Source organism: Miscanthus floridulus, chromosome 15 (assembly GCF_019320115.1).
Source record: "Miscanthus floridulus cultivar M001 chromosome 15, ASM1932011v1, whole genome shotgun sequence".
Classification (NCBI taxonomy): domain Eukaryota; kingdom Viridiplantae; phylum Streptophyta; class Magnoliopsida; order Poales; family Poaceae; genus Miscanthus; species Miscanthus floridulus.
This window is the reverse complement of record NC_089594.1, coordinates 80,619,048-80,645,614: the sequence shown is the minus strand read 5'-3', so window position 1 is coordinate 80,645,614 and position 26,567 is coordinate 80,619,048. Positions and strand designations below refer to the sequence as shown.

At 46.7% G+C, this 26,567-nt stretch overlaps 2 protein-coding genes, 2 long non-coding RNA genes and 1 pseudogene across 7 annotated transcripts; 2 read left to right on the top strand and 3 right to left on the bottom strand.

Annotated features, from left to right (window-relative positions):
- Positions 1–569: 569 nt before the first annotated feature.
- On the top strand, positions 570–1,162 carry LOC136507888 (uncharacterized). The gene is made up of 3 exons (XR_010771776.1): positions 570–671; positions 806–985; positions 1,059–1,162. It is a non-coding gene; the product is annotated as an uncharacterized lncRNA (long non-coding RNA).
- Positions 1,163–2,315: 1,153 nt separating this feature from the next.
- Positions 2,316–3,607, bottom strand: LOC136508421 (uncharacterized; annotated as a pseudogene).
- Positions 3,608–6,777: 3,170 nt separating this feature from the next.
- Positions 6,778–8,416, top strand: LOC136509608 (uncharacterized). Its single transcript, XR_010772396.1, has 3 exons — positions 6,778–7,696; positions 7,814–7,870; positions 7,973–8,416. It is a non-coding gene; the product is annotated as an uncharacterized lncRNA (long non-coding RNA).
- Positions 8,417–8,508: 92 nt separating this feature from the next.
- Positions 8,509–9,537, bottom strand: LOC136507760 (E3 ubiquitin-protein ligase PUB23-like). The gene is made up of 3 exons (XM_066502382.1): positions 9,340–9,537; positions 8,827–9,256; positions 8,509–8,675 (listed from the first exon to the last, which is right to left on the bottom strand). The coding sequence occupies exons 1-3, from the start codon at positions 9,535–9,537 to the stop codon at positions 8,509–8,511; spliced, it is 795 nt and encodes a 264-aa protein (XP_066358479.1).
- Positions 9,538–10,579: 1,042 nt separating this feature from the next.
- Positions 10,580–15,174, bottom strand: LOC136508078 (uncharacterized). Of its 4 annotated transcripts, none has more exons than XM_066502690.1 (17): positions 15,027–15,174; positions 14,751–14,850; positions 14,219–14,269; positions 13,957–14,132; positions 13,763–13,840; positions 13,544–13,655; positions 13,354–13,438; positions 13,235–13,286; positions 13,089–13,150; positions 12,883–12,998; positions 12,493–12,614; positions 12,205–12,273; positions 12,049–12,106; positions 11,728–11,801; positions 11,576–11,624; positions 11,349–11,434; positions 10,580–11,017 (listed from the first exon to the last, which is right to left on the bottom strand). In XM_066502690.1, exons 1-17 carry the CDS (start codon positions 15,039–15,041, stop codon positions 10,955–10,957), a joined length of 1,368 nt encoding a protein of 455 aa, XP_066358787.1. In that variant the 5' UTR covers positions 15,042–15,174; the 3' UTR covers positions 10,580–10,954. The 4 variants fall into 4 exon arrangements, with proteins under 4 accessions (XP_066358787.1, XP_066358788.1, XP_066358789.1 ...); XM_066502691.1 differs by having other exon boundaries at positions 11,349–11,428; XM_066502692.1 differs by having other exon boundaries at positions 12,205–12,267.
- Between the last annotated feature and the right edge of the window lie 11,393 nt (positions 15,175–26,567).

The window sequence follows — 26,567 nt, the reverse complement described above, 5'->3', positions numbered from 1 at the left end:
GTGCAGCGATGTAATTAGCAGAACCTCATTCATTAATAAAAGATGTGTCTTTTGGAAAAGTAGCTTTTGGAAAAGTAGCTGCGAGAAACGCTAAAAGCCCGTTTGGTTCCGCAGTTGTAGCTTTTGAAAAAAGGGAGAATTTGATTTTTGCCCTTACAATTTTCAGAAGTTGAAGATTTGCCCTTACAATTCGAGGAATTGGAGATTTGCCCTTCATATTCTTGCCCTCCCTGAGCTTTGCCCTTTTCTATGTATGAAGCCTTCTTGGACCCACTTGCAGCACTTGTATTTCTGTATTGGACCAAAATGCTCCTGGGTCCCATCAATCTTTAACTCAACCGAACGGGTATTGAACCCACGGTCTTCTCTCTATCTCCCTCACCGGTTTCTCTCTCCCGTGTTCTTCCTCGTTACCTCAATCGAAGAACCCTAGCCATCGATTGGAGGCCAGCGCTCAGGTGACTGGAGGTGGCTGGTCGAGGCGGGCGCGCGCGCGGGGGCGACTGGAGGCGCGCGCGTGGGCAACAGGCGGCGGGCGCGCACGGCGACTGGAGCTGGGCGCGCGGCTCCTTGAGGCCGGCGCGTGGCGATTGGAGGCGGCCGTGCGGCGAGAGGCGGTGGCCGCGCAGATTGAAGGCGACGCCGGCGATTGAAGGCAACGGCGATTGGAGGTGCCCCATTCTTCTCCTTTTTTCCCTGGTACACCCCATTGTCGTCGTGGCCCGACCTTTGGCGCATCTACTTCTTATCGCCGTTTACGCCCGCCTGTCTTTGTCATGTGCATATGGTGCCTGTTGTTGCCCAGATGAGTGGCAGTCAGTATATGGGAGGAGGTGCTGCTGGCTCCAGCTCGGGGGGCATCCAGAGCTCGGCTTTCGCCCCACTCGTGGACTGCCCACACTGCAAGGTGAAATTAGTACGGATCCGAAGCAAGCAGCAGGCCACTTTTGGCCAGACCTTCGTCAAGTGTCCGAACAACATCAAAGTAAGTCAAAATTTTTTGTTCAACTTTGTGCCTTTGGATGGTGGTCATGAAGGTATGGTTTCATCGGTTGCAGGATGACCCAACTACATATGGCATCATCATGTCCGAGAAGCAGTATGAAGATGTCCTACGCAATCCAGAGCAGCATCCAATTTGGTGGAAGAAGGCGATCCTTCCTAGTTGTGCAGATGGTGGACATGGGTCTGTCGACCCTATTCTAGAGTTCAAGGAAGATTTCGATAAAATAAAGGCAAAAGTTGACAATGCTGTGAATGATGTCTCGAAGTTGGAAGGTGCAAGTAGAGATTCTAAAGAAGGACTATGTCATTATTGCAGCCGTGTGTGTAGGTGTAGTCATTGGTTGTATTCTGAGCACAATTTGGAAGTGATGTAGCAGTGTGTGTGGCTTTTGCCTTCAGATGTATGACAATAGCTATTTGCTAATAATTGAGTTTGGAATTTGCAGCCTTGCTGCCATTCTGTTATCTATTTGAGCAATGTTAGAGCTTAGGCTCCTGAGGCTGTAGCCAATGTTTAGGTCTGATAGGTCTTGCCACTTCTCTTAGCATAGGTCTTGCCGACCATAACAAGCAATCTGGTGGTGTATGCTATCATATAATTGAGCTTTGCTCTTGTCATTCTATCATCTAATTGAGCAATGCTCTTGTCATCAAATAAAATTCAGCAGGGTTCACATAAGCATTTCAACTTGTTCACTTCCATCACAGATCACACACAGTTCACAGTTTGCTGCCATCAAAGGCATGTAGTTGACAATTCACTAACATTATATTACAAAACAAAGGTCACAAAATATCTGGAAATGCACCATTAGTCTCAGTGTCCTCCACAGAACATGTCCATCAGGCTTCTCACAACCTTTGCTAGAGGAGCAGCAGCATCCTTCTTCTGCTTCTTCTTCAACGGTGTTTTTTTCTTCTTAGAAGTTGTCTTTTTCTTTGAAGCCTTCTTTTTATTCCCTTTGGATGGTCCAGCATCATCAGCTTTGGATGGTCCAGCATCATCATCTGTCCTCTTCCTGTAAATGCACTTTTCATTAAACCACAGTACTAGTAAAATGCATATAACAGTAAATAATTCAAATAAAATCTTGCCTTTTGTTGGGTCTAGCAACTTCACCATCCTCTCCAACCATGTCAAGCTTGCAGGTCTTCTCGAAGTGTCCAAAACCTCCACACCGTTTGCATCTCACTTTCTTCTTGTTGGGATTGTTCTCTAGATAACTCCTAACCCTTTGCACCTTTGGCCGACCTGCTGGTCTTCCCAACAACGGTGGGTGAACCTTGAACCCAAGATCAACTTCTGGCCACTAGGACCTGTCTGTCATTGGTTCAACCCTTCCTTCATAGGCAGCTTTGAACTTAGCAACTGAGTAATACTCATGCACGAAGTCAGCTATCTGCATTCCTCTATTAGACAGTATCCATGCCAAGGCATGCTTGCATGGCTTGCCAGTTACCTGCCATTCTCTACATGAACAATTCTGATTTTTTAGATCCACAGTATGCCTTCTCTGGTTGTTCCAATCATCAAGTAGTGTCACCTCAGCAAAGTCATCATCACTAACTTTCACCTTGACAACCTTCAGATTGGTGCTTATAAGATTCAGTTCCTTCAAAATACCTGGTAGGATCCCATCTTGCAGTTGTTGTCCAATCTTCCTTCTAATATACCTTTTCTCCATTATCAGCTCCCTTAACCTGTCTACTAACTCATGGATGAGAAGACCTTTCAAGTGCTTGATCTGAGAATTGAAACTCTCAGAAACATTGTTAGTCAAATAATCACATTTGCTCTCTTCAGAAAAGGCACTTATGTACCAAATTCTACCATGATGCTCGTCAAGGTACTTAAGTGCAGCTGGAGCATACTCAAAATTTTTGTTCATATGCCACTTAAACATATAGTCAGTATAGCTCTTAGCTGCAGGGTAGAGATGGTCAGTGAAAACATCCCCTGAGAAGTGTTTCATGAAGTTGTTGTACATGTGCCTCATGCACTCCCTGTTTTCAGCTTGTGGAAAACAGCCTCCACAGCTTTCTCTAGTCCTTTACAAGCATCTGAACACAAAACTAGTCCTGGTGGTCTCCTATGACTTTGTGCAGATTTTTTAGGAACCAGGTCCAGTTGTCCTCAGTCTCTGAGTCAAAAATAGCATATGCTATATGGTACAGCCAGTTGTGCCCATCAACACCTGTTGCTGCAACCAACTGTCCAGTGTACTTTCCATGCAAAAAAGATGCATCTACACCAATGAAAGGTCTACAACCAGCTAGGAATCCATCAATGCATGGCTTCAAAGCAACAAAAAACCCTCTTGAACCTATATTTTTTACCAATCTTCTCTAACTCTATGTCTACATGACTTCCAGGTGAACTTTGTTTTAGTTGAGCAGCCCAATTGAAAAGAAGTTGGAAGCTCTCTTCATACGTACCATGAACTTTATCCAAGGCGACCTTCAATCCAGACCAAGCTTTTGAGTACTTTAGTTTAATTCCAAAGTCACCCTCCAATTTCTCTTTTGCTTCCTTTGCTCTCTTTGTTGGATTCTTCTTTACCCAATCTCCAAGCCTATCTGCACACCAGCCCTAAGAAGACATTCTCCCTACTCTAAGCTTGGTGGTAGGACAATCGTGATCTGAAGGAAGCTTTTTGATCTATAGAAAGGCAGATAGACATGGTAATGTTTTTGCAAATATAAACAAGAACATTTATCAAATACAAAACAACAACTACAAAGAATGTACCTGTATAGTTTTCTTATCAAAAATGGTGGAAGCATGTATTCTCCAAGGGCATCCCTCAGCAGCACACCTAGCTGTGAATCTTGACTTATCTGATTTGTACCCGGCAGCAAGCTCAAACCCCTTGTTCACAGCATAGTGCCTTATTGCTTTTCTGAATGCAACTATATAAGGAAACAACGCCCCCACCTCTATTTTTGGGTTGTTTGGATCATGTAGTACTTGGACCTCAAGAGGGTCAGCATCATCCACCTCTGCCTCTGCCTCAACATGGAAGAATGGATCAGATGACTCAGCATAAGTTGGCTCAGCCCTAACATTAGTGTTAGAATTGTCAGTTGGCTTTGCAAATTGAGGAGCAACTGGCACAATCCCATACATGGCCTCATCATCAACGCCCACATATTCCTCAGCATTATCAAATATATTGGGTTCTCTATCTGGCTCGACATCAACAGCTGCCTCTGAATTATCAGGAGCAGCATTAGTGGGTTCTTTAGACATGTTGGCAGCTGCCTCTGCATCTAATTGAACATTTGCATCATCATGAGGAACCACACATACAGGCTCCATGGCATCAAATTCAGCTTCCACACAAATTGACCTATCGAATACACCTACCACAACCTCACAGCTCATCTCCTCCTTATACATTTCAAACAAATCTAGCATTTGAATCTCACCAACTATTCTGGCATCCTCATTCAATCTTTTGTTAAAGAACCAAACAGTGGGTGTCTGGTTACTGCTCAGATTCAATTCAGTTGCCAGATTTTTCAACAGTAAGTCCAGTGACATTGACCCATACTCCACATCCCACTTAAACACATGGCCTTTTGTGTAACATTTCCTACTAGCAGAATCTTTGGAAGCAAAACCTTGGACTTTAACCTCTAGCACAAACATCACATCCCTACCATGCAGTAAATCAAACTCCAAATCAAAGTGTATACATGCACAGCTAATCGATTCCACCAAATCAAGGGAACTGTGGTCACCACAATTCAACAAGGGAAAGGAGGAGGAAAGATTACCTAGGAGCAATGTTCTCCATCGTTGTCGCACCAGTGCGGCAAATCGGCGCGCTCGACTCCGGTCCCTCCATCAGGGCGCCTCCATCGCCACCACTGGACACGCACGGGTCAGCTTCCAATCGCCCGCTGTCTCCACTCTCTAGTTCTAGGGTTTGTTGAGGGAGAAAGGGGAAGAACACAGGAGGGAGAGAGACGGGAGGGAGAGAGAACACGGGAGGGCGAAGGGAAAAGCACGGGAGATGGATGGATGCGGCTTCAGCCTGTTCGCCTCTCCCTTTTCCTCTTGTCCAGGGGGGCATTTTGGTCCAATACAGAAATACAAGTGCCGCAAGTGGGTCCAAGAAGGCTTCATACGTAGAAAAGGGCAAAGCTCAGGGAGGGCAAGAATATGAAGGGCAAATCTTCAATTCCTCAAATTGTGAGGGCAAATCTCCAACTTCTGAAAATTGTAAGGGCAAGAATCCAATTCTCCCTTGAAAAAAATGTTGTGCCGACCCAACATGTCATCCACAGCCCATAGCTCTGAACTCGTAGACGAGCGAAGCCTCTTCCCTCTTCTTCTAGTGCGTGCATGGGGAGAGGCCTCATCGGACGGCAAGGTTCGAAACGCTGGCGATGGGAGTTCGCGCTCGCGGCGGCGGTGGAGGTCGCGCCCGTAGGGTAGGGGAGGGAGCTCATCGAGGCCGCACAGGGGAGGAGTCTCGCTAGCCGGATCCAAGGTCACGCTTGCCAGGGCCACGCCCGCCACCACTGGTGCCGAGCCTGCCGCCGGAGCCACGTGGAAGAAGTCGGAGCTGGCGTCGGATGCGAGCAAGAAGTCACGGATAGGAGACCATAAAAACGAATTGGTACGCAATGTAACCAATGGCAGTTGGTAAATTTTTTTTATCCAAAAGCCAGTGAAAACAGGGGAGATGCTTTTGATTTGTACTATAGAAAAAGTTGCTTTTGGGCAAAAGCACTTATGGCTTTTAGGCCTTTTGGTTGTCTTTTGCAAAAGCAAAAGCAGGTGGGAAAGCCCAACCAAAGGTTGCAAAAGCAAAAGCAGGTTAGACCATCCTTTTTTCAGCATCTTAGGTTTTGTTCCCTGTCTCTTGACTAGAAATACTAGGTCAGTCTCGGTGAGAGTTTCATTTGATTATTTGCATTTAATAGCGTAGACATTTTTTATGATACGACTTTTTTAGGAAGAAAGAGAAATGACTCTTGACGAGATTCCTAGTTCTTTAAGTCATGAAATTAAATGTCTATAAAATCATATAATAAAACTTTTCATTAAGAGTGAGTGTTTTATTTGTATTTAGCTTTCCATTGAGAGAGTTTTTCATTCATGTTTTAATTCATTCAATAACATGCTAGTCTTAAAAACATCATGAGACTGGCCTTAACATTGTCGCGTTTTGGTTTTGCTTCAGAGTAAGTGCTATTTGGTCGGTCTCAGTGGAGAGTTTTATGGTGTTATTTTCAAGACTGCCATGTCATGAGAAATGAAATAAAACTTAGATGAAACACTCCTTCTCAGTGGAGAGTTTCATTCTATGGTTTAATTGGCATTTAATTTCTTGACTCATAAAGAGTTGGTAATCGTGCCAAGAGAGTTTTATTATTTCTTCTCTCTCTTCTTAAATATGCTGCCATGTTACTAAAAATGTCTACTCCCTCCACACTCAAAAATAAAGTTGTTTTAGACAGCATTTAGTATACCAAGAAGTGATTAATTATGGTATATATTTCTATGTTTTCCCTTAATAAATATGGTATCGGGTTCCTCTAGTACAACGATGACTTCTTGCTAGACCGGCTACCTCAATGAGGCTCTAAGTTAAAGGACGCTGTGAGATTCGTTTTTTTTACACCGTTTTTTTGCGATTGGCTAGAGGACACGCTGGTTCTTGTCAAATTTGCTGGTGAGCACTCTGCCTAATAAAATATTTATTTTTGGCTTTTGAGAAGAGGGAAGGACGGTGAGATGTCCTTTTTGCCCATGCCCCTTTCATCTACCTTGCTCCCCTTCTCTCCCACTCCAATCGGGCAGTGGGCCATTGGCCGATTCCGGCGCCGCTATGTAGTTGGGCACCGCCCGGCGTGTCGCTGCGAGTGCTCCTGCCCCCGCTGCCAGCCCCACGAGGAGGCCTGCGCCAAGCTGCAGCGGGAGTCGAGAAAGAGCGCAGCGCCGCGGCGTCGGTGGCCGAGTAGGCCATGTCCAAGATCACGCGCGTGCAGAAGGATAAATGGGCGCTTGAGATCGAGGCACGACAGCAGCGCCGACGAGGACGAGGTCGAGCAGCTCTGGGACATCGTGCTCGCGCGGGACACCGGCGTGCGCGGGGCCATGATGAGCGGAGGCCATCTCCGGCCGCAGGCTCAAAGCCGCACGGGCCATGGCGCGGATGCCGTCTCCGGCCGCTGGAGCAAGCAGGGGAAGCAGACCATCCGTGCGGGCGCACGCGCCGTGGGCGCGGAGCCACGGCGAGCGGAGGCCGTCTCCGGCCACAGGCTCAGAGCCGCGCCGCGCTGGTTCGCAGGCTGCTGGAGTGCCAACCGTCGGAGGCAGCCAACCGCGAAGCCATGGAAAACGCGCGGGGGAGTCCACCTGGGAAGGGTCCACCGGGGCAGGCCCGTCTGATAGGCAGGTGCAGGGAGTGCGACGGCCGGGGGCCCATGGCGTTGGGGGCCCATGAGTATATCCCTCATTACTACAGGTATACAGGCTCATACAGTCCATTTGATGGTGCCGCTTCGTATGATCGTATCCCTGGTCGCGAGCGACCCTTCGTATTCGCCATCACGAGTCGCGACTTCCTTTGCGGTTTCGGTGACGGCGTGCTTCGCGGGAATCTCTGCGGATTGAGGGTGGCCGGCGGTGGGCACGGTGACCTCGTCGGCATGCTGCAGTCCTTCAGCCCTTCAGGTCAGCACTCAGCAACAAGGCGAGCGCACGATCAGCAGGTTCTGGTCTTGCCTCCGCCCTCCGGCGTTCCCTATCTGGCTGTATGTCTCCCTGTCCCTGATCAGTTTTTTTTTCCAGTTTTGTTGAATCAGTTTGTCAGTTTGACACTCGGCGCTCCGTGACTCTGTGGCCAACGTAAGTGATTGCAGTTGCAAATTTGCAGTTCCAGTTCAGTTATCAGTTGTAGGAATCTAATTTTCTAAATTCTAATTCAATTATATTTTTTGAAAATGATAGATGCCGCCAAAGAAACATTTGTCGTTATCAAACAAGGAAACAGAGAAAACTAGAAGATCAATAGAAAGAATAAAAAAAAAGGTGCTATACATAAGTTTTTTTTCCAAGTTCAATGAATGCCGAAGTCAGTCAAGATCAGAGGCAGGAACAAGATCAACCAATAATTGCACAAGCTGATGGCAATGATGGTGGTACAGAAATGCCCGAAGGCGGTTCTTTTAAAAAGCACTAAAACACTACATTTGAGGTAACCATAATATTTATTTTACCGTTCTTTTTGCTTCTTCAATTCGATGTAATGTCATTTTTTATTGAACTAAATATATACTGCAAGTTATCTCTTATTAGTAGTACTATTATGTATTTGAAACGTCATTTTGAAAGATTAGATTGTTGGGCCCTTTGTGCCTTACTTGCACGAGGGCCCTCAAAATTATTGAGACGGCCCTGCACCGGGGCGAGCGCAAGCGAACGAGCGGACGCAGGCACGAGCGGCAGCGCGGCGGAGCGGACGCGAGTGGGCACGGGCACGGGCACTAGCGGCGGCGCGGCGGAGCAGATGCGAGAGGGCGAGCGTGAGCGAACGAGCGGACGCGGGCACGAGCGGCAGCGTGGTAGAGCGGACGAGTGGATGCAGGCACGACAGCGCGGCGGACGAGCGGACGCAGGCACGACGGCGCGACGGAGTATACGCGCGCGAGCTCTAAGCAGACACGCTGTGAGCTCCGAGCGGACACGCTCTGAGCTCTGAGCAGACACGTGCGAGCTCCGAGTGGCTGAGCGGACGCGCGAGCGGACACGCTCTGAGCTCGCGGCAATGGTGGTCGCGGCCATGGAGGTCAGTGAGCTCCGACCTCTGAGCGTGCGGGGGAGGGAGGTGAGGTTAGCAGCAACGCACTGCTCCGAGTGCGCCACCACGCACAGCGTCACCACGACGCTGGCCTGTGCCATCTCCTGCACCACCTCCGCCGTGGCCGCGTGCCTGGCCACGGACCGCAGCACCCTCACCGCCTTGTCCGCGGCCACCTCCGACACCCTCAGCGCCTTCCTGCCCACGGCTGCCACCCCCGCGGCGTGCGCCACCAGGTCGGCGCGCCCCTCCGTGCACCCGCACAGGCGGTCCAGCGCCGCCAGGACGAGCTCGCACGCGGGGCGCTCCGCCCCGTTGTCGAAGAGCATGTCGACGAGCACGTGCAGCGCCGCCTTGACGCGGTTGCATCCCCACGCTGCCGTGCGCACGAGCACGTGCAGCGCCGCCTTGTCGCGGGCCTGGAGACGGCCAGCCTATCACGGAGCAGCTCCACGGCCTCACTGAACACCTGCTATGGGAGGGACGCTAGCCTGCTGGGCGGCAGCGCGGCCGTGACGCGCTCCAGGAGCAGCGCCGCGCGCGCCCTGGACGTGGCGCAGGACCGCAGCAGCGCGGAGACGAGCGCCTCGTTCGTCTCCGCGACGCGGCGCGTGCGAACCAATGGACGACGGCAAAGCAAGGAGGCGTGATTACGGGAATACGGGATAAGAAGGGACCGGCCGGGGTAATCTCGTCCAAAACGATCCGACTTCATATGTGAATATGTCGATGGCGTTCGGCTGGCTGGACGTCTCGGCTGGGGCTGGGGCGCGCACTCACAAGGTACTGTTTATATGAACAGTGTTTTCAGATAGAATAATATTTTCTCTTACACCTATTTTAACTTATTTTTTAGTCCTGCCGAACACTCTTCTCAACCCCTAAAATGACTTTATTTTAAGTACGGAGGGAGCATGTGTCAACCTATTTAATGCTAATAAAACTTATATAAAACTTCCATTAAAACTGGCCTTAGTTCAAAACCGAGGGAGAGTTGCATGCAAAGGTGTCTTGAGATGCTGTTTGGTTCCATCGCCTCGCTGAGCGAGTGCTTTGCTCATCCGGTCAAGCTTCTTGTTGAGCGTGCGAGGGCAAACTTGTTGAGCGTGCGAGCGCAGTAAGCAAGGTGAGGCAATACCTGGTCGGGGTTCCAAGCAGCCCAATCAGTATCTGCTGAGCAATGAATTTGCATGAAATGACCTAAAGCATGTCTCCATCCATTTGAGTGTTTGACCGTCACTGTAACCCTTCAACCAGATAAATAAACTAATCTTAAAGGTAAAAACACCCCCAAAGCATGTACTTGGGACTTGCTGGCTGATAAGCCATGGCTGAAAGTACTGTTAGCTGATTTCTTGTAAGAGGAAAATATTGTTCGTTAGCTGAAAAAATACGACTTATAAGGCAAGCGAATAGAGCGATTCTCATGATTCAATTGAGAACTGAGATTACGCTCGCCGGCGAATGAGATCGGAGGAGAAAGAGGGAGGCGCTGCAAGTCCGCTTGGTCTACCGGCTGCTGTTTCTTGGTTCGTCAGCCCGCCGGCTACGGCTCCTCGGGAATGGGCGGCGCCGTTCAACGAACCAGCCTACGAACAAACGGGATCTAGAGAGATTGGGTCGTGCTGAAATTGGGCTGGGTTGGATGGGCCGGACCCATTGGGGACCCAAGAGGAAAACAATTAAGAAAAAGATAATTAAAATGATGATGGGTTGCTTTTAGATCTGTGTACTTTTTAAAAAGAGGAGCATTGGAGCAGTGCCCAAAACTGAAACCTAATGGCAGCAATTCCAGCACCAGTACAGGTTTACCCCTGGTCACATTCGTAGATGCAACTTAACTGACATGGTAGCATGATTATCTTGCCACCGTCGGCCACCAAGTGTTACATTCATTTCCCCTTGGGAGTAACTGAAACCTAACGATAGCAATTCCTGAACCGGAACAGGTCACATTCGTAGATACAACTTCAAACTGACATGGTAGCATGCATCCCAGTCCCAGGCATGCAACACAGGTTGGCAGCGTCACATAGATAATCCACCTATAGCACCAGGTCCATGCCACAGTTGGAATGCTCAGGGACGGCCGGACAGGGGCTGATAATAGAGGCAGAAACATGCCTAGATTTTTACCAGTTCAAGGAATTCTTGGACTGTTGAAGCTTTGCATTATATGCACTTTCCAGTTCCTCCTGCAAAATTACATGCCAGAGAAAGACTCGGACTTATGCCTCAGGAAATGTCACAACCATGAGATTGAGTTAATTCCTACTAAAAGAATGCTCGATTAACGGAAAGTAAGCGAGCATCCTAACTTTTTTTAATTCCTAGTAACAGAATGCTCGATTAACGGAAAGTAAGCAAGCATCTTTTTTTTTCTTTGGGTGGGGGCTGGGGGGTGAAGAGAATCATATAGTGCCTAAGTTTCTGCTACCAAAGATATTTTGCGGTGTTTCAATTATTCACATATATGCATATGGATGCCGGCATTGGCACAGAAATGAAATAGGACAGAGTCCATACCTTGCACGCTTTCAGCAATGGGTGCAGAAAGGAAGTTCTGAAAAAACTGATGGATTTCCCAAGGGACGTTCTTTCCAAATCTGAAACTCAATAGGATAAAAAAGAGGGCATATTAGCCTGTTAGGCAAGGCTGCATGTTGGTACTAGAATGTTTTTTTTTTTTTTTGCAATTACAAATAATAAGTTTTTACACAAATCACAAAAGAAGCATGGTTCTAATCACTTACTATTTTCAGAATCTGTCTGAAAACCAGTAGCATTGAGCTCTCCTAAAAGCTGTATAAGTGTACTTGTTTTAGCAAATCAGCATTGCACCATGATGCTTGGCAGAAGGATATGAAATGTTAGTGTTTCTCATGCTAGGCTCTATGGACCATACCTGTGATAGAGTCGGAACAGCTGCAGGATCAAAATCATCACAGTTACTGGGATCAATTGGAACACAAACACGACCTAGAAAAATAAACAGTCAATTGTCAGCAATAGGGTGCATTGTGTGACGAACATTATTCCTGCAGTTGTTAGAATAAACTAAATGAAAAATGGCGAAGGTATTTGAGTGAATGCATCTGTTCTGGAATCTAGAGGTTTCATAAGGACATGCATGCATATACAAAGCCTCTCTCTTGAGCATAAGAGCATGCCACCTTATTATCACATTACAAACTAATACAGGAATTGAATGCATTATGACTTTTACCTGTCTTTGGATGTATACAAAAGGGAGCTTTTAGTAAATGATTCATGTGCTTTGATACCTGGCATGGGTATAAAGTTGATTAGGAGCGAGAGCAACCTTGAACATTAGTACATTATTACCAGTGCAAACAAAGACAACTGATGAATTTTCTTTTACCTCCATGTCAAGTCTAGGATATGTGTATGAGAAGACAATCTCTTCCACACATCTACGAAGCCCCTGAGCCTGAAACAGAGAACAATTAGAGCTATTATGTAACATAATCAGATGAATTAGCGGATATGATCGTAACTGAGAACTTGGAATATTATACACGATCTGGTGTAAGTGTAACCAAAAGAAATAAACATTGATCGATAAACAGACAAATGTCCGAACAAAAGTAAATAGGAACTAGGGGATAAAACGCAGAAAAAAAAAGTAAGTAGGAGATCAAACATGAACCTTGGGTTTTCCTGACTGTAAAGTCGTCTTCAATTGCTCCCATCTGGTCACATTGACATCTTCCTTTGAAATAGAAGATCGTCTATTTCCCTGCCACTTGTCATGGACCTCACTAGCAACATCTAGAAATCAAATCCAATTCAGAATGATGGTGAACAGATCTATGGCATGCTAAACAAGGGGTAGTAGATTTCAGCTACTCCCTCCATTCTAAATTATAAGATGTTTTGGCTTTTCTAGATACATAGTTTTTGTTATGAACTTAGATATGCAGTATGTCTACATACATAGCAAAAGCAATGTATCTAAAAAAGCCAAAACATCTTATAATTTGAAATGGAGGGAGTATGTCAGAGAGTAACGTTCATTTCTCATGGTGCCTTTTCTTACTTTCATCAGGGATGAGATCAAGTATCTTCTGACATCTCTCCTCTGATGAAAAGAGTTGTTGGCTAAGGAGCAACCTATCTTCAAAGAAGGTTTTGAGAACATCCATGTATGACCGGCTGCAGGAGCATAAATTACATAATAATCAATTTAGCTCTTCCAATTTTCGTTGGTAGATCAAACAAAATGACGTGACAGTTAATACATACGCAAGGAAGGGATGGAGGACAGGTCCAGCCAAGGATACTTTCTTCAGTGCATTTTCACCACCCTGAGATAGATTCATAGGGTTAAATAGATTTCTGAAGGAGGGCAAGAAACGGCGTCAAAAGTAATGCATGATGAAGTGTGTCACCTTGTAGACTCGAAAGTAGTCAGCAATTGCAGCCCTTTGTTCATTGCTTAGCCTAACACGAGAACATGTGTTTTAGGATCAACAGGCATAGGAAACAGATAAAGTAAATTTGAACATACTTTCTTGCTCTGCTATCACAGACCCAGCAATGGACACCACGACGGCCACTGTATACCCATAGTATGTGACTGAAACCAAAATCATCTGCAAACAATGATTTCAATTATAATAAGCACTGCAAATCTGTAGTTCGCGTGGATAAATTTGAAAAAGTGGGTGGTTGATGTATTGCATAATCAAATGACATACCTCTAAGAGAAGTATCCAAAATTTTGATAGCAATTGTCATTAAGGGCCAGCAGTCTGAGCAGACATCAGCTCCAGAGCAGCAGTAGCGAACATCATCATAATCAGATATATCCTGGGAAGAATAAAAATGTTGACAGCTTGCAACTGTTGCACAAAAATACAGAGCAAAATATAAAAGGAAAATAGAATGAAAAAGATAATGCAAGCTTCTTATCTTACAATGTCAAAAATTAGTTCTCTCTCCACTGGTACAAAGACATTATTGCCAGATTGGGCGTAAGCATGACGCTTTGAAGGCTACAGAAAAAACAAAGATTCATCAGGTAGCTGAGAACTTGCGAAAAGAGTATAATGCAGAAAATTATAATCAAACTCAAAAAGAAATTTATGTGTTTAGCGATGCTGCATCATACATCTACGCTATAGACAGGTCCAATATCAATCTTGAATGGGCACTTCTCCTTGATAGAACTCTCCAATTCAGCAGCACTATCAAAGGATTGGAAGCGCAAGTAGATGTCATTCTCCAGTGTAAATGAAAACTCTCGACGTCCAACATATGACTGATCACATCCGGGGTGCTTTCCATCTATAGAAAACAAAATTTGGTAAATCAAGACACAGCACGAGTGCAAGGCTAACTCCTAACCAAAGAACCAGGATGTGAGCACAAACCATTTCCATAGCAAAGCCATTTGAAGAAATCACCATATGGGAAGAGCTTTCCTGAGATCATAACCCTGGTTGTTAGCACAAGCAGCAGGAAATCAAAGACACTGTAGTATCCCTTACATAGTCGAGTGGGTTCTTAAATGCAAAGCCTCAGTCAGGTGAGAGCATGCCTAGTTACACCAGATCAATAACAAAATGTGCAAGGTCTTGAAAAAAAAAAAGAGAGTATGAAAACAAGATATACTAAGGTTCTCAAGCAATTGGGAGGAGAAGGGAACTATTCCAGCAAGCAAATGCTAGCCAGTTGCTTCCTCATCTGTTAGATGTCTCCATCACAATTCACATACAACAAAAGCAACCACAGAATTAATCGAAACAACAAAGATCCCCTAATCTGTGATGCAGCATCACAACTTTGTGCAGAATCAATGATAAATGAAGATAGAAAATAGATGGTTATGGACCGACAAGATGGTATGGATCCTGTTTCATTTTACTTGTCCGTTCCATGCATTATAAGGGGGAATCAGTTTACCGTAGTAGACACGGAGATAGTCAGTGTTGAACCCTTCTGGCACGGCAGCGGGGGCTTCTAGCTGTTGCTGCTTCTGGTCGTCAATCTCCATAGAGTCAACCTGCTCATCAGGGGCGGATCCAGTAAAGGGACATGGGTATACACATGTACACCGAATATTTTTTGCAAAAACTTCGAAGTTAGGAGGATTGTCAAATAGCTAAATAGCTTTAGGTTAGGGTTTCGGTGCTCAGCTTCGCACAGCATAAGGGAAGGGAAGAGAAGGGGTGGGAGTACCTGGTGGGTGCTCATCGCCGGCGAAGAGACCAAGGAAAGCCTCAGCACCTGGCCAAGGGCGGCGGCGGCCCAACAGTCGTCTGGGCGAGAGGGTAGCGAGAGAGAGAGAGAGACAGAAGGAGGAGGGAAGGAGGAGGAGGGCAGCGGACGGAAGGGGAAGCAGACGGCGAAAAAAAAACGCACGGGCTTCTTGTGGGCCGTTTTTCAGTTTCTTTGAAAATTTGTGTTTTTTTTTCTTTCTCTCCCTTTTAATTTTTTATTCTTGTTGATTTCATATGTCTATTCTCTTCATTGGACACTATCAATGGCTAGTAAAACATTTGTTTTAAATAACATAACAGAAATTTCATATCTACTCTCTTCATTGGACACTATCAGTGGCTAGTAAATATATAGTACATTGTAAATAAGTAAATGGAACTTTTTATATTTTATTAAGGTTGATTATTTTTCTATTGAAGCTAGAAGCCATTTTCACAAGAACATATACCAATTTCACAAACCAACAAGCGATAACAACATTGTTCTAAAATAAAAACAATTTTCTCTTTGTGACAATTTCCCAAGTGAATATTAAATATTTTTGTGCTGCTAAACATGAAACAATAGTTCCCATGAACTAGGAACACTGCTATCATCAATAAAAAAATGGTATGAACTAATTAAAAAAATTTCATGCTCTAACAAGAACTAATACAGAGTATTGGCACTTCAATATATCTCGTGAACAATTTGAGTCTTCCTAGCACTCTCTCTGAGGATTTTTATGTTGTAACAGGGTTAAAGATTAGGTTGCAAAATACTTTCATGTGTTAGAATTGTCGCACTTTATCAACCTTAAACAAATCTATCTAAGCGAGTGTTTATTATCCGCAAGGCACAAAGACAGTAGAGGCACATAGTGGCATTAAGTCCATAGAAAAGCTCCAACCGAAAACAAAGGTATACAAGCTGAAAAGATATACATCGTTATGAGGCAAAAGCAAAAGAAGGCTTGACATGACAGGATAGTGAAAGGATATGAGGGGGGTGAATAGGCCTGTTTAAAACAAACTCGAGCAGAAGTTAAATTCCACGTGCGGCACTACCGCTCCAGAGGAGCAGTACTGCTGCACACAAACAGCGGCACTATCGCACCTGCAGACAAGGTCGAGTGCACAATTCAAAATCTATCTAAGGAAATTTAGATCGGATAAATTACTAAGCTTCCTGGGGTAGAGTAGAGCTTGTTTCACCTCCTGAATGTCAGCGGAAGCTTATGCACAAGTAGATCGAGACCAAACCCTAGAATCACCAACAAACAAGTATAGCACAAGACAAAGCAAGAACACAAGAGAGACAAGGTGTTTATCCCATGGTTTAGCTCGCCACTAAGGCTTGCCTATGTCCATGTTATTGAGGAAGCCACAAAGGCTTTGGTCTCTTTCAACCTTATCCTCGTTCTCAAGTCAAGAGAGCAAGTCTTTTGATATGAGGGGTTCTTACTAGCTATAGAGGGTGATCACAAACGTCCCGGAGCTGCCACAATCGATTGGAAGCTTCCAGGCGACGCCTAGCCAGCTAGGAGCAAAGCTCCAAGAGTAACAAATGCAATCCACCGGTAAAAACACGAACCAAGTGCTTTGGCAGTTGAATAATAGTTGGGGCTGCTCTCTAATGTAGTTTGGAGGCTTAATCTCACAAGGATTTGATTGGAAATTAAGAGGAGAAGCTTGGGATCCTTCCAATGGAGAGAGAGGAGCAAGAGAGAGACATCTGGTCGCACTGGGAGTGGGAATGGTCGATCTGAAAAACGGTTACCGTTGGAGGGAGAAGAGAAGGTATAAATACCCCTTTGCTCCCAACGGTCAGTTAAGTGGAGCACTGCCACACAGTGGCACTGCCGCTCTCTGGGTGCGGCACTGCCGCACTGGCCAAGACAATAAAGGTGGCAAAGTGAAAGCATGGCTGTCTTGGCTGAGGCTTTAAGGATATTTGGTGGGTAAATGAGCACTTGATTTCACATTAAAGCATGTGCATTGTATCCCCTTTTATAGTACGGCTTTTCCTAAACTCAAATTCAAAATATCAAAGAATTTAAACACCTTTGAGTTGGTCACCGCATCCTTTTATAAATGGGGCTCCACCATCGAATGTATTGTCCTCATTCCCATTATACCTTGACCATGTGACTTGAACCATTTCCATACATATGAGTTCACCTCATGGCTTCAAGTCACTTCCACTAATGATTTGATCCTCAACATAATATGACTCCTCATAGCTTGATTAGTTTCTCGACTCAATGCAAGTACTCTCTTTTTCACCTTAGCCATGGTACCTCGGTTCTCAAGCCGTCGCTTGCCCTTCACCTTCGCTTAGTCCCTCGAAGCCCTTTCCTTGCTATCTTCACCTTATCAAGCCATGCTCAAGTCACATCATATTAAGCATCCATTGAAAAACTATTTCTTTAATATTGTGATCCTTGCTTGAATATCTTCTAGATATGAATGTTGAGATCAATCAAGCTTTAGTTGGATTCACATAGATTGAGATATATGAATCAACATCAATATGGTCAAGCCAATTCACGATTCCTTCAATCTTCTTCATTTTGTCTTGACACTCCTAACACTCACATCAATCTCTATCTTCATACTTCTAGCTTGATCATATTAATGCAAAGTGATTTTCCAAATCTTTATCCATACAAGCAAACCAACATAGAGACCGACTTATATCCAATATGAGTTGTGTCCTTTGTCATTTAAACATTTACTTGGTATTTCTTCACTTATGCATTCTTGACTCATTCTTCAATCCTTGATCAAAGTTAATCTACTATCAAACTCTTCTTATTCATGCAAAGCAAGCCACTATAGACACCAATCCAAAATTATCAACTCATGTCTCATTTGCCATTTGCCAAATATGCTTGCTTTCACATGATGCTATGATATCCCACAACATAGAAGTCATCTTATTGATTCCATTTGCATTGTTGTCTTTTGCTTGAACTAGATTGTTTCCATGATCTTCCAATACAACAATATACAACTTTGGCCTTGATTTGAACATTATGTGGAATATCATCAAGTTTGCCTTCTTGTTGAACCTATATACACTTCTCATTCCACAATCTACAAGTGTATGCAATAAACTCAATTTACTGTTCAACACTTAATAAACTTGTTAGACCTTTAATGGTGTTGTCATTCAATTCACCAAAACCCACTAAAGGGTTAGGTACACTTACAGATAGGAATAGAAATAGTTTAACCATAAAAACAGTTATGCATTCGAAAAAAGTATTGTGCAAATAACAATACTGCATAATTAATAAATTAGGAATGTTGCCACTCTTACATGACATTAGTTGTCCTTTATGGAACAAATGTTTTTTTTCTACAGGTAGAACATTTTTTTACTTACCCCTTTGTAGTAAAATATATTTTCGGGTTAGAAACAACTTCTAGAGTAGAAAAAGCAATATTTTATTAAGAGAAAAAAAATATGATCATAGTATAGAAAATATGTTAGGGGGTGTGACACATTTGCCTTCCTAGTATCTTATGGAATAGAAAACTTCTACGTGAGAAACCTTCCAAATAAATTGGAGTAATTATCGTACTTTAGACAATATAATACTCTATATCTAGATATTTTGTATGAGAAATATCTAGGCAAATAATATTCTACAAGGAACACTCTAGATCTTGATATTTTGTGTAATGAGAAATATATGGGAATAGATAAATATGAGAGATATTCTAACATATAGAGAAGTGTAGAAGGTTGCCACCATAAAGCTATAAATACATATATAGACTTGTGTTCATTCCATACGTACCAAGTCACCAAGTGAGTTATCAAAAGTTATGAAAGTAGTCATCGCATATTTAGTTTGAAAATACTTCATAGTTATTTTGAAGTTTATAAGTGTGCATGTTAAAAGCTTGTTTATAATGAGTTAGATATAATTATAAATAAAATAAAAGGGAAAAATGTTTTGCACACCCAATATTATGATACTACGTCCGCCACTGCTGCTCATCGTCCCTACCCATCCTCAGATCAAAAACTGTTTGTACCAAATGAAACAAAGGAACATCACAACAAAGGATGGACTGAATTTGTAGGGGGCAAAACGTTGGGAAATTGAAGGGCTTCTACTGGTGGGATTTTTTTTAGAAAATAAAAATGGAGAGATTGGGTTGAAGACGAGGTGGAGTTGGCACGGATCAGATCCGAACACAAACAGTAAGTTAGGGTTTGGGTGCTCTTACGCACAGCAGGAAGGGAAGACCAAGGAGAGTGGGTGTACCTGGTGGTGCTTGTCGCCGGCGAAGAGCCCAAAGAAGACCTGGCCACCTAGCAGCGACGGTCGCCGAGAGTCGTCGTTGAGAGAAAGGGGGTAGCCCTCGCATAGGGCATCAGCGATGGTCGACCAGTCATCGCAGGGTGGGAGGGGGGCAGGGGTGAACTGCGGCTGAGGAGCTGCGGGCTGCGCAGCGGGAGGCTACGGAGGGAACGACCGGTGGCGGCGCCTCGTTCGCAGGGGTAGAGAGGGAAAATAGATGCTAGGAGAATGGAGGGAAATAGGATGTCGCTTCCTGCCTAAAAGATGTCCCCCTACCTTCTAGTCGTAGGCTTTGCTTACTCACTTTGGAGCTGGGCCTGGACCTCGTTTCCAAATGCGGAGTTAGGGCCCATTTGCAACATAAACGGGAGAAGCATTTGGAAATATAAGATATTGTCACCCGTTGTTTTCATTTAAAGTTCGATAATAAGCGTTCAATATCTGTATCCCTCTAGGATAGTATAGAGGCCGCTGAAACCGCTGCCCACACTATGAGTTGCATGCAGGTCAAACTAGTTTAACTTTAATCAAATTTATAGTGAATAGTATTAACATTTGTCTCTAACTAGATTTATTATAAAAATATATTTCATAATAAAATGAATGATACTTATTTTGTATCATAAATGTTAATATATTTTTATATAAATTTGGTCAAGCTTCAAATCGTTTGATTTCTCATACGAGAATTGCACTTTTTTTGGACAGGGGGTATAAAGTATGCATAATTTGAGTCAGACCAATGTATGAATCGTAGTGTTCACAATAATTGTAAAAAATGCTGCTATAAACCAGTGTATATATATAAGTGTCCTATTATACATGAACGAATCAAACCAACTGATAAATATGATGATCATCTCGTGATGTGGACAATTTTAGTACGAGAAGACGAGGCAAAGGACCCGGAGCACGCGCACCGCCACGAGATGTAGGAGATTGCGGCAGCAGGCTCCGGCGCCTTCCACGAGCACCATGAGGAGAAGAAGGGCCGGTGGCGAGAAGAAGCACCACTTCTTGGGCTGATCCCATCTCGTTCCATTTCCATACTCCCATCGATGTGCGTGCACCACCACATGTATATCCACATGTGAGGAGTGAGAGAAACTGAGAGGTGAATCCATGCCCCCGATGTGTAGCATGTATAGGGGCGGAGCTAGATGAAATTTGACAGGGTTCGTTGGCATTGTAGGTGCATAGATTTTTATGATATGGGTGCGTATATGGTGCGTGGGTGCACCCGCACCCTGCCCCTAGCTTGTATATAGATCCGCCCATTGTATGATTATGGTATGACAATTGAAAAATATGTGCCAGGCGCCAACTCTGATTTTTTTTGTTTGTCCAACAGTGTTTTTTTAGAGTGTTTGTCCAAAAGTATTAGGCCCTTTTTTAATCAAGGAAATAATAGTTAGCTGCTATATATAGCTCTTTGGATCCAAACAGGTCTAACTAATAGTTTAGCTAATTGTTACATGATACTAAACTGTCAACTATTTCACTAGCCGAACAAAATTAGTTAATACCAGCTAATATAAGTTATGGTCTATTAACTAGCTAACTACTAGTAACTAATGGATCCAGAGCCTTAGTACCTATTCTGTTGGATTAGCTAGCCTAACCATGCGCCAGTGGTATGGATGAAATTATTTTCAAGTAGGTGCTCAGCGGGTATATAGATCGAGATATCGAGATTATTTCTTCTGATTTCTCGCAGTCCTTGCTGGATTTTGATTCAACCATGCTATGATTTAAGTTTCATTTTTTGTCCAAGTATACATGAATTATTATAGACTAGACTCATTATAAAATACGGACGAACTAGAACTGGAACGTATGTACTGCGGCTAAAGCTAGCTGCATACTAGATCAACACCACCTTTCTAAACTGCAAAAAAAGGTCACTGTTGTAAATTCGGTACAAAAGTTACATACAAGTTAAAAAAAAGGACTACATACTCACATTTGTCATTATCTAAAAAATCATACTCACATTTCATTCTACATTTCGATTTGAGACTGACCTTAGTATCTTTATGGGGCGTAAAAACATATCATTCCTGTTTTTAATAGATGAAATCGTCAGCCGAGACTGGGTCTCCGTGGCCATCTCTAGCTGTGGCTCTCTCCGGGGTCTCCTCTCTCTTGTAATGGACCTGGGCAACCTACTAATGGGCCATGTAGTTCTTCTAGAAAAAACTAAAGAGGCTTAGATCCATAATCAACTCGATAGTATATCTATACTCATAGTGTGCCACAAATCCCCAATAACGTCTATCTGCCGAGAAGTCTCTCTAGCGACTCACAGGAGGTCCTAACCCCCCTCCCTAGAGCCCTAGGGTTTCGGACTAGTTTCTTCATCAAAATCAATCCTAAATCCGTCTGAATACACTCAAATCCAGTCTCATCCACAAAACTGCTAGCCTCTTCAGCCTGTCCGACACTTGGATCGGCTTGCTCTTTCCTTCTCCTCTTTGTTCTTTCTAGTGGAAACAATGGCTCTGATGGAGTGTTCAAAGGGAGGTGGCGGTGACAGGGAAGAACTCGAGGGGCTCATGGAGGGCCTCAAGCTATCATAGGAAGAGAAGTGCGGGGTTAAAGGTGCTTGGAAGACGTCAATGGGAGATGGAGGTAAGGTGGTACAAGTGGTGGGTAAGTTGTTCTCGGCAAAACCTGGGCACACATAAGGGAACTAGAGGAGACATGATGTTGCGATGATTGTGGGTTCGAATGATTATAATTGAAAGCTAGATCGTGTGTGTCAAGCCTCCAACAAATCGATAGTTATTATTACCTAAAGTAGATGGGGCACTCCCATTCACATCATGTCGGTGTTTCGAACAAACACCGGCTAGTAAATTTATGATTATTGCGCGTTAGGCCCGGATGGTGTACTAAAGGACACGAGGTTTATACAGGTTCGGGTTGAACGTCCCTACGTCCAGTTTGCTGCTGCTGCTCGTGTTATTAGTACCGAAAATGGTTCGTAGTAGGAGTACAAACAGTCGAGAGAGGGAGGAGTCCCAAGTCTGTGATGGAATGATCGAAAAGGACGCCAAGAGCTTAGTCACTGCTCAGCTGTGTATGAAGTGTCGTGTGTGTTCAACTTATCCGTCAAGAGTCGGTCCCCTTTGTTGGAGGAAACGCACCCTCTTTTATAGATGAAGGGGACGGCTTTACAAGTGAGAGGGAAAGGGTGCGTATGCTACCAAGCCTTGTTGTCCACGTCTACCGAGCCTTGTTGCCCACACCGGCGGGTACCAGATAATGGTAGGCGCCTACAACACTGTCGATGTCACTGTAGATTGTCAGGGTGGCTGCAGAGTACTGCTCCGCGCAGGATATGGTCTCTGGTACAGTGGTTTTGACTTGTGAGCCTTGCCTTGCCTTTCTCTGCATGTCTTCTGGTTCCTACGAGCCCCGGTCGAAGGGACGCGGGGTCGGAGTCGAAAGTAGCGCTTTGGGCAAGGCCTTCCGATCGGAGAGGGCGTCCGGAGGCCGAAGCGAGTGCTCCAATCAGAGTGGTGGGCCCAAGGGGTCGTTGAGCAGGCGCCGCTCCTTTCGGACCACGGCGTGGTGACAGTACATCCATCATTATAGAGGGCGCGAGTCTCTTCCTGGACCGTAGTGGTTGTCGTATGTCTATGTCAGGTTCCGTGTCTGAGGGCTAAAGGTGGCGCCTACAATATTGTTCGGACCCTGCAATGCCGGAATGGTCTAAAGCGCCCATCCCGTCGTACCCTAGCGGTACTTTTCCTGCTATGGAGCAGGGCATGGTCCTTGGTGTTGTGTTTGACTCGAATGTCATGTCATACCCTGTGCTCATCCTTATGAAGGAGCATGGTGTACTTGTAGGGTGAGGCGGAGTCTGCCCTCGGCCATCGAGCGAGGCATAGGTGGCCCTTGGCCGTCGGGCGAGGCGGAGGCTGCCCTCGGCCGTTGGGCGAGGCAGAGCCTAGCCACCGGGGGTCGGGCGAGGCGGAGCCTAGCCCTCGGGGGTCGGGCGAGGCGGAACCAGTCTTCCGTCGTTTCGGACAAGAGACGCAGTAACGTTCTCGTCTGATCGGGAGTGTCAACGTTCGACGGTTATTAGTCCCACCTCATTGGGTACCCCGGTATTATGTCCCCGACAGTAGCCCCCGAGCCCCCGGGTGATTCGGATAGAATCGCTCGGAGGGTATTTCGATTTGCCAGAGGGTGCGCGCGAGCACACCCGTTGGGTGTAGCCCCCGAGCCTCCGGGTGATTTGGATAGGACCGCCCAGGGGGTAATTTTGGATCCTTTGCGGGTAAGGTTATGGGATTTGGTTTTGTCAACCGGAAAGCTTTAAGGGAACCCTGGTGTCCCGTTCATGGGGATTTTGTCCAGGGTCAGCCTAGCTGGGGCTCGACTTCGGATCGAGGCCCTACTGACGCTTGTGTACCTGGGTCTCGGTTGCTTACGGGCCCATCCTCTGTTGGGTTGGTCGTCGAGGCCATTGGGTCGATCCCTGGACATTCTAGGCCCAGGTGGGCCAGAGAAGAAGCATTCTGACCCATATCCCCTCTGTGGGAAAGGAGTCTGGTCCGCTTGGGAAGGTGAACCGTCCAGCGCAGTTTTGGTGGGAAAGGATAGGGATCGCGGGCGCGTATCCCACGAGGTGACGCGGTGGTGCGCATGGCAGGCTCAGAGATCGAGGCAGACAATTGTTCTTCTCGCATCTGTCGCCCCTATAAAACCACGCGGTTCGCCCCCAGGGTTCCATATTCCGCCTCCTCGCCTTCGCGTCTGACTCTTCCGCCATCAATCGCCTTAGCCTCCTGCGTCTGTACTGCCGCCATTATTAGCCTCGCATCCGTGTCATAGCCACCATCAAGCTCGCGTCCGCGTCGTAGCCGCTGTCGAGCTCGCACCCACCTTTTTTTCGACGCCTCAATGGAGCTGTGGGGCAGATCCGACATTACCCCTCGGTGTTTGGAGGGCCTCATCCGCTGTGGCCTCCTCCGCCCATTGGCCGCTGCTGAGGGGTGGCTGCTGCCTAGTGATGAGGACGAGTCGTCGCTGCCGAAGGGTATGTCGTGTCCTTTGCTATCTTCCATGAGTGGGGATTCGCCGTACCTACGCATAGATTTCTTCAGGGGCTATTGGATTACTACAAGGTGGAGCTGCAGCATCTTACTCCTAATGGGGTCCAACATATGGCGGCATTTGTTGCCCTGTGTGAAGGTTTCCTGGGGATCGATCCCCACTTTGATTTGTGGCGGCACTTCTTCTCTGCCAGCATTCATATACGCCATACCCGGGCGAGTGGCTACCCATTGATGCGTCTGTCGACCTCCAACAAGGGGTGGCATTCACAGTGGTTTTACATCAGGGATGACGTGAATGCCCCCCTGCTAAAGTATTCAGGGCACCTCATCGAAGAGGCCCCGGAGTCATGGAAGTGGGGCGTCTTGACTAAGGAGAAGAAGCACATCACCAACCTTCTTGCCACCCTCCACGCTTTGAAGGACCGAGGCATGAAGGGGTCGGGGATCATTGGCCTCTACCATGTGAGGAGGGTGGCACCGCTAATGGCGCGCGCGCTTCCCCTACACTAGATGGTGCCTAGAGTGTCGTTTGAAGGGACGATGCTTGTTGATGAAGTGCTTCCTCCCTCCGAGGTGGCGCATCGCATCAAGGAGGCGATGGAGCCTTCGAAGGACTCCGCCGGTGTCATCCTCGATCATGTGTATCTGGTGCCGGGGCATCCCCCAATGCGGCCAGAACCGGGATTTTTTGACTTCGTAAGCTTTCTTTCCCCATGCTCCTCTTTTCGCTTGAATTTCTGACCCCTTGATGCTAACTTTGGGATGGCGGGACCAACCGAGGAGACTTTCCTTCAAGGAGAGTCCGGCCCCGGTGCCGAAGGACCGGGTCCTGGCGGCGGCGAATCGCAACGTGGCCAAGTGGGACAAGAGGACAAGGGAGCTCAAGAAGAAGGAGATGATACGGAAGCAGCAAGCACGGGATCGAGGAGAGGAGGTAAGCAGTGATGATGACGACGACGATGATGACGACAATGATGACGAGGTAGCTGCCAACGTGGATTGGGACGTCCTGGAGGACGAGGACACGCTGACAAGTGCCCACCCGTCTATGCAGGGGCCCTTCCCGTTCCACGCAGAGGGAAGCGAGTCCGTGAGGTCGGCAGAACCTCCAGCCTATCCTCAGGGCTGGCGGGAGCCGGAGAGTCCACCGCTTCATGCGGGGTGTTGGCGGAGGATCGATGGGTGGGAGGAGGCGAACCTACTGCTGCCCTGAGGTGCTGATGGAGGGAGGCGTCTATGTTGCCGCGCCCCATGAGATGACGGAGGCGGGTGGTGCTGCCGCCCCGCTCGAGGCACTGATGGAGAGGGGCGGCTCCGTTGCTGCGCCCTCGGAGATAAGGGAGACGAGCTCCCCTGCCCGGGAGCAGGGGGCAGGCTCAAAGCGGGCCCGCCCAGACAAGTCAGGGGGGTCTGGGGATTCGTCCCCAAAATGTTCCCACCGCCCAAAGGCACCAGAGTAAGCCACTGATTCCCCTGTTTTTCCTCCTTTTTATTTTCCCGCTTTGACCTTACGCCCTTCACCTTCATGTAGATTCTTGTGGATGGGCCGTTCTCTAGGGCTGGCACCCAAGAAGAGCCTTGCCCTCCAGGCAGGATGGACCGCACTGACCGACATCACCCCTATTTCGGGCAGGAGCGGCGCTGACGCTACGGCCTCGTTGGCCGATCCAGCGGCGCCCGCGCCCTCGGTGGTTGCCGAGCAGGCGGCGTCTTCCATAGCAGGCACGACCCCGCCAGCCGAGAGTCCAGTATCGCTGGCGGATGTGGTCGTGACCACGCCCAGCCAGGAGCCGCCAGATGTAGCCATGGTGGTGTCCGAGGGGCCAGCGTAGTCCGTGCCTCTAGTGGCTCAAACGACGGTGTTCGACGTGGGCTAGACAGAGAGGGACGTGGCTGGACGGTTCCCAACCCCAATGAGCCAGGCGCATCCAGATGCAGTCACGATGGCGTCCGTGGGAGCAGCGCAGTCCATGCCACCGGAGACCCAGGCGATGGTGCCCACGACCACAGCAAGCCCGGTGGGGCCGGACGTCGCCATGGCGGCGCTCAAGGGAGCGGCGTAATCCGCGCCACCAGCGGCCTAGGCCACGGCGCTCGAGGTGGGCTCGATGGAGGAGGACATGGCCGGAGGGT